This window comes from Trachymyrmex cornetzi, unplaced genomic scaffold, assembly GCF_001594075.2.
Source record: "Trachymyrmex cornetzi isolate Tcor2-1 unplaced genomic scaffold, Tcor1.1 scaffold1543, whole genome shotgun sequence".
NCBI classification, from domain to species: Eukaryota; Metazoa; Arthropoda; class Insecta; order Hymenoptera; family Formicidae; genus Trachymyrmex; species Trachymyrmex cornetzi.
In genome coordinates this window covers 2,463-9,964 of record NW_017296139.1, presented here as the reverse complement: position 1 = coordinate 9,964, position 7,502 = coordinate 2,463, and the positions used below count along the sequence as shown (strand labels likewise).

General features: G+C 44.3%; 2 protein-coding genes across 3 annotated transcripts; both read left to right on the top strand.

Moving 5' to 3' along the window:
• Positions 1 to 2,629: 2,629 nt before the first annotated feature.
• On the top strand, positions 2,630 to 3,576 carry LOC108758222 (uncharacterized). 2 transcript variants are annotated; one of them, XM_018503047.1, is made up of 2 exons: positions 2,630 to 2,868; positions 2,947 to 3,576. In XM_018503047.1, exons 1-2 carry the CDS (start codon positions 2,640 to 2,642, stop codon positions 3,555 to 3,557), a joined length of 840 nt encoding a protein of 279 aa, XP_018358549.1. In that variant the 5' UTR covers positions 2,630 to 2,639; the 3' UTR covers positions 3,558 to 3,576. The 2 variants fall into 2 exon arrangements, with proteins under 2 accessions (XP_018358549.1, XP_018358548.1); XM_018503046.1 differs by having other exon boundaries at positions 2,941 to 3,576.
• Positions 3,577 to 6,269: 2,693 nt separating this feature from the next.
• Positions 6,270 to 6,718, top strand: LOC108758223 (uncharacterized). Its single transcript, XM_018503049.1, has one exon. The coding sequence runs from the start codon at positions 6,277 to 6,279 to the stop codon at positions 6,667 to 6,669; it is 393 nt and encodes a 130-aa protein (XP_018358551.1). The 5' UTR covers positions 6,270 to 6,276; the 3' UTR covers positions 6,670 to 6,718.
• The last annotated feature ends 784 nt before the right edge of the window (positions 6,719 to 7,502 follow it).

Below are 7,502 nucleotides of genomic sequence, written 5' to 3'. Positions count from 1 at the left end.
TCGTTTGGGCGGTCTGATTGGCCCTGAGAGTGACGTCACACTTTGACTGCGCAGTGGGTATCCACGGCGTGAGCATACCCTTATCCTTATACCATGTTCCGCATAGCCGTGATACGTGACCGGCTTCGACGAGAACCAGGGGGTAGGCATTTGCCCGCCTCCGTCGGACGCTTCCGACAGTCGAAGTCGTGCCGTATCACGCGTGCACGCAGAAAGCGCACCTTTCGGAGCGCCGTATCGCTCCTCGCATTGCGACGCGTCTCGCACATCGCACGTGTTCCCGGTGTAAGCCCGCGTCCCGTACGCCGCGCGTCACCGAGCGAAGCACGCGACCACGATTCGCACGGCGAATCGTGCCCGCCGCACATACACACTCGCATTACACACACACACACCGTACACTCACAACGACATCGCTTTTGTACACACACGTATACACCGCCGATCGCTGCTACCAGTCGCGACAACTGGTCTCACACGACACCTAGGCACATACATATACACGCATTCACACTCTGTACATAAATACACAAATATATCTATTTCTTTTGCATCAATCCGAGCTGTATTTCACTGCAATATTACCGCCTTGTCTCTCTCCTCCTGGCCGAACCTCTTTGCGACCCTGGCCGCAGCCCGTGACCGACGAGCTACGTCCGCGCAAAGTAAGGTCGTTTCACAATGATTATTACAATTATCATTCACAGCCTCTAAAATAATCATTCTCATGTTCAATTAGCTTCTAAAACTCGACTTTGACTAAACACGATCATTGGCTGTCGTTGAAAGGCGCCACTTTCCCGCCATAATTTCTTTCTAAAGCGCCACTTTAGGGCTGCGTTCAAGAATTACGCCCAAGTAAAGGTCATCACAGACACAAGAATTTTAATCGTAATCGTAAGGCCATAAACAAATTGGCCAATCACAATCGAGCGTTTTAAAAGGTAAAATCGTAATTTTGATTGTAATTGGTCGATTTGCTTAAGACCTTACGATTAAAATTTTTGTACGTGTAATGGCCTTAACTCTTGGGTGCATTTTTGCTATAATATACGTAACGTAAACTATGGCCCGTATTCAGAACGCGCTTTTATCGATAAAAGCGCACTTTTATCTCTGAAATTCTATAATATGCGTGACGTAAAGTATGGTATGTTAGCGTGCTAACATCGTTGTAAGCGCGTTCTGAATATGGGCCTATAACTTAGAGTTATCTAGGCGTAATTCCTGAACGCAACCTAGCGCTAAGCGTCAAAAATTATTTTCATGCGCCAAACCACTACCTCAAAGAGCCATTTTGACGGAAAAGCGCCAAACCTGGCAACTTTGACTGTATTAAAAAAATGAAAATTTATGTCCTCTAACCTCACTTATAATCTCTCGACTTGAATATCACTAGAAAACACAAGGCTACACTAGAGTCCTAGATATCAGAGAAGCGCAACCGGTTTCAGTCAGTATCGCAAAACTACTAATAGCGTTTTCGGCCCGGCCAGGTTTACACCAACCTGGGTTGGATTAATGGCGTTTTGTGCTCTCCTATTGGTAGAGCGGGTGACGTCAACCAATAGGAAAGATTAATCCAACCAAGGTAGGTGCAAACCCGATCGGGCCGAAAACGCTATAAGAAAAGTACTAAAAATGGCGTCGTTTGCAGACGGACTATGAAATCCACCAATCATTTATTGGTCTGCCTTATTTAGTACCAATGAATAAATATTATTGGCTAACAGTCACGCCAATCAGGACGCTCAACATCGTTTACGCTTCTCTGATATCTAGGACTCTAGGCTACACAGCCCTAAGTACAAGGTATCGATCATGAAACTTTTTTCCTAGGATAAAACGCGAAAAGTGAAAAATTTCTTCATTAACTTCAATGCTTAAAATTTTCACTTTTCACTTTCCATCCTAGGGATAAAGTTTCATGATTTATACCCAGATGTGTAGTGTTGTGTGTCGACGATAACCAGCAATTGGAACACAACTTGTGTCACCGTGTGCACGAAAATGTCTAGGGATATTGCAATTGGAAAGTACCCATGAGCAATAGCGTAAAAAATATTTTCTTCGCTACTGGTCATGTTGTCACGCTGATTGGTTGCTGCTTCCTCTGCTTGACGCTTTTGTGGCGGCAGCACTTGTCCAGAAATATTTATCTAGGGACTTCGTCAGAGAGATACAGTATTGGTGGATTTTGAGAACACAAGACTAACGTTCGTCGTCTGACACGTGCAAGGAAAGATATATTGTATCGATCTCATAAGTCTCATTGTTAAAAAATAAAGAGTTTATATTTTTGGTAATCCGGAAATACAATTAAGAACCTATCACGCCCTACAAGCAATCCAGTACTTACGCTGAATACTAAACGGTAGAGAGTCCGGTTTGCCATAAATGGTGACCCCGACGTGATCGGAGGATTCATTAACTCGATCACCCAGGGAGGAATATCCAAAACGACACATATAGTGATCAAACAATACACGAGACAGCAACTGTTTTCGTCGCAGTACGAGCATACTGCACAAACACAACGTGCCGCAGAAAGCATTATCCTTCTCGCATAGAGGTTAGTAACCAAAAAAAGGCTAAATTAAAGCGTCGGACCTTCTCCAACAGGCACACGGCCACGAAACATGCCGGTCGAACGTTCACCTGACAGGACGAGGTCAGAAAGTACAAGCGATTATCCTGAAAGCAAGGACATGGCTCCTACAAGTCCACAGCTGGCTACCGCAGCGGGTGGCTTAGGCAGTGGAGGCGTTGGATCAACAATCAATGCCACATACGCTGTACGCCTCCCACCATTCTGGAGGGATAATCCGCAACTGTGGTTCGCGCAAGTAGAGGCAGCATTCTCAATCGGTAGAATTTCGGGCGATGAATCCAAATTTCGACATGTAGTACTTAACCTAGACCAAAGTACACTTCCGTTAGTTGCAGATATTGTAACATCTCCGCCAGACAAAGAAAAATATGACGCCATCAAAGGACGCCTGGTCTCCGTCCTCGGAGAGACAACAGCCACGAGGATTAGACGCTTGCTTGCTACACATGAACTTGGAGATGACAAACCCTCAATATTCCTACAACGCTTGCGAAACCTTGCCGAAGGACAAGTCAGCGACCAGATACTCAAATCAATATTTATGGAGCGTCTGCCAGAGAATATACGCGCAATCTTAGCCATTAGTGAGGTAACTGATCTCAGTAAGTTAGCCGCACAAGCAGATAAAGTAATGGAAGTAGCAAAACCATTTCCGGGGAGTATCCAAGCGATGAGTCCTAAAACCGGTGATAATACTAGCTTAGTCAATAAAGTTTCAGTAGACATAGTAGAACTGACCAAGCAGATAGCTAAACTGACTAAACAAGTCAGAAGCAGATCCAGAAGCAAGTCACGAGGACGCAGAAACTTCGACAGAAGACCGCGTAGCAAATCCCAAGCGCGCGACAATAAAGAACTATGTTACTACCACAACAAATTCGGCGCACAAGCATACAAATGTGCACCGCCTTGCACATGGAAAAAAAAGACCAGTACGGAAAACTAGAAGAATCGTCACGATTACAGGCGGTCGTCGACGGTCTCAAACAGACTCCACGCCTGACAATCTGCGATAAAAAAGATGGCGTGGCATACCTGATAGACACAGGAGCTGACATATCTGTGATCCCGCGTAGAATGGCACCAGGCTCAAAAAGATCGGAAGAATTTCAACTCTTCGCAGTCAACAACACGGTTATACATACGTACGGAACCAAAACGAAGATTCTGAATCTTGGCCTGAGACGACCATTTCGATGGGAATTTATAGTAGCAGCGGTTAAGCAACCCATTATCGGCGCTGATTTTTTAACGCACCACGGGCTACTGCCGGACCTGAAGCGGCGCAGGCTGCTCGACGAGCAAACACTACTGTCTACAAAAACCGGAACAACCATTACTGGACAACCATCTGTAGCAACCGTCAATCAAAATTACAAATATAGCGAGCTACTGCGGAAGTACATAGACATAACGCCCAGCTACGTCTAAAAAGGTATCTCACAACGTCAAACACCATATAGTAACAAAAGGGCCACCAACTGCAGAACGACCACGTAGACTCCCCCCTGAAAAGTACAAAGCGGCTAAGAAAGAGTTCGAGGCGATGCTAGAGCAAGGAGTTTGCCGCCCATCGTCCTCTCAATGGGCAAGTCCCCTACACATCGTCAAAAAAACGATGGCGGATGGAGACCTTGCGGGGACTTCCGTAAACTTAATAGCACCACGATCCCAGATAAGTATCCCCTACCGCACATACAAGACTTTACGTACTGCCTGGCCAATTGCCAAATTTTTTCTAAAATTGATCTAGTCAAAGCATTTTTTCAAATCCCAGTAGCAGAAGAAGATAGGCAAAAAACGGCGATAACTACACTTTTTGGGCTATTTGAGTTTAACCGGATGCCTTTCGGGCTGCGGAATGCAGCACAATCGTTCCAAAGATTTATCGATGTAGCACTTCGAGGACTAGATTTCTGTTTCGGCTATATCGACGATATATTGGTAGCATCAAAGGATGAAAAGGAACACTATCACCACCTAGAAACACTCTTCCAACGACTAAAGGAACATGGCATAACCATAAACGTGGCTAAGAGCAAATTCGGCGAGAAAAAAATAGACTACTTGGGATATACAATCGAAAGTAAGGGAATTAAACCAATCCCTGACAGAGTCGATGTCATTACAAACTTCTAAAAACCAAACAATATCACCGAACTCAGGCGGTATCTAGGAATTATCAACTTTTACCATCGCTTCATCAGGAACGCAGCAACATTGCTAGCACCGCTCAATAAGTACCTGGTAGGAGCAAGGAAGAAAGACAAACGTCCAGTAATTTGGACTCCAGAAGCTGACGCGGCCTTTGAAGAAAGCAAGAGACGCCTAGCAGAGTCAACACTTCTAGCACACCCATTCGAAGACACCAAGCTTATTCTAAGAACAGATGCTTCAAATTTGGCCATAGGATCTGTCTTAGAACAGTACCAAGAAGGTGAGTGGAAACCGCTAGGATTTTTCTCAAAAAAATTAACAAGCACCCAACAAAAGTATAGTACATACGGTCGGGAGTTACTAGCTATCTACTCCAGTCTAAAATTTTTCCGACATCTAGTGGAAGCCAGAGACATTACAATAGCAACCGATCATAAACCACTATTATACGCCTTCCAGCAAGCATCAGACAAAGCATCTGAGAGGCAAAGGAGGCAACTCGACTTCATCAGCCAAATCACAACCAAAATAATCCACGTCAGCGGAAAAGATAACGAAATTGCAGATACCTTATCACGATTAGAAGTAATTAACATGCTAGTTATTGTATCGACAGATGAACTATATGCAGAACAGCAAACAAACGCTGAACTCAGGACGTTACTAGATTCCCAGACAGCCTTATCATTTAAAAAACTACGCCTGGACAACAGCGAGAAAACGATATATTACGATGTATCAGACTCAATTAGAATATACGTTCCAGTTTCCCTACGCAAGAGGATTTTCGAAGTCTCACACGGCCTATCTCACCCGAGTATAAGAGCAACCAAAAGAATCATTACTGAAAGATTCACTTGGCCAAATATTCAAAAAGACATCGCTAGATGGGTGAAAACTTGTCTCGCATGCCAAAAAGCGAAAATATCGCGACATAACGTGAGGATTCCAGAACAAATTACAGTTCCCGACGAAAGATTTCATCAAGTCCACGTGGATATAGTGGGACCGCTCCCGGTCTCAAAAGGATTCAAATACTGCCTCACCATGATCGATAGAACTACGAGATGGCTGGAAGCTACACCAGTAACAGACTGTACAGCCGACACAATAACGAACGCCTTCTTCAATACATGGATCGCTCGTTTTGGCGCACCAGCGGTAATCAACCGATCGAGGCGCCCAATTCGAATCCGCTCTCTTCGAATCCATGGCCAAGCTGGTTGGTAGTAGAAGAACAAGGACTACGGCATATCACCCTCAATCAAATGGCATGGTGGAAAGATGACACCGCTCACTCAAATCCGCAATCAAATGCTACATGTCACAAGAATGGGTCGACATACTACCACTGGTACTCCTGGGATTACGAGCAAGCTATAAAGCAGACATCAAAGCATTTGCAACAGAGATGGTCTACGGAACCATCCTGAAGCTACCCGGAGAGTACTTCACCACCGAAGATCCAATTGGATGCCCACAGATATTCGTTGAAAAACAGAGAACGTATGCGCATGGTCCGAGGACCCCCCACAACACACCATACAAAAAAGAAGACGTTCCTGCACAAAGAAATGGAAGACTGCACCCACGTATTTGTACGAGTGGACCGTCCAAGAGGACCCTTAGAGCTCCCATACGAAGGTCCATTTCCAATTATAACAAGATTATCAGATTTTATTTACAGAATCAACTACAAAGGACATCCAGAGGAAATAAACATAGACAGACTAAAGCCTGCCCTCATAGAGGAAGGAGAAGACTCAACCCCAACTCCAACCCCAGACGACCTTCCCCACGATGCTCTTCAACCACTGCCGTCCGGATTGAACATAGAGTACAAAAAACAAGGAAAGGTCAGATTCGTTCACTCGACCAGCGAGTCACTGGAAGGGGAGTAGTGTGGCGGCAGCACTCGTCCAGAAATACTCATCTAGGGACTTCATCAGAGAGACACAGTATTGGTGGATTTCGAGAACACAAATCTTGACGCTTTTGTGGCGGCAGCACTTGTCCAGAAATATTTATCTAGGGACTTCGTCAGAGAGATACAGTATTGGTGGATTTTGAGAACACAAGACTAACGTTCGTCGTCTGACACGTGCAAGGAAAGATATATTGTACCGATCTCATAAGTCTCATTGTTAAAAAATAAAGAGTTTATATTTTTGGTAATCCGGAAATACAATTAAGAACCTATCATGCCCTACAAGCAATCCAATGCTTACGCTGAATACTGAACGGTAGAGAGTCCGGTTTGCTATACTTTACGGTTGCATGTGAATGTACCTTAAGTCTGCTGAACGCAATCAGTGAAGCTAGACGTTACTTGATAGACAAGAATAGACTAAGAGCAGCCATCTTCATTTCGTGTATTTGATACCACAAGCTGATTGGCTCGTGATATGAACGACTTCGTATCATATGCTTCACCTTGTTATTACCACCATGATGTTAACCTTGTTTAATATTTAATAAACAAGGATATATGAAATAATAGTTGACTTTGATAAAAATCTGAACACAGCTTTCTAATGCTGGATTCACATTGGATACAGCAAGCGTCAAGCAGCGGAGTAGCAACTAACCAGCGTGACGATATTTACAGTGGCGTAAAAAATATCACTTCACTGGTAGGTTGCTGCTCCACTGCTTGACGCTTGCTGCGTTCAGTGTGAATCCAGCATATGTGACCGATCAATACAATTAATTTATATATAATTTCAAGTACATA

Excerpts from the sequence above, each read along its gene's own strand:
- LOC108758222 (XM_018503046.1), top strand. The coding sequence starts at position 2,640 with ATGCCGGTCGAACGTTCACCTGACAGGACGAGGTCAGAAAGTACAAGC. Across the intron at positions 2,869-2,940 it reads AGAGGCAGCATTCTCAATCG|TTGCAGATATTGTAACATCT; the intron begins GTAGAATTTCGG and ends CACTTCCGTTAG.
- LOC108758223 (XM_018503049.1), top strand. The coding sequence starts at position 6,277 with ATGCGCATGGTCCGAGGACCCCCCACAACACACCATACAAAAAAGAAG.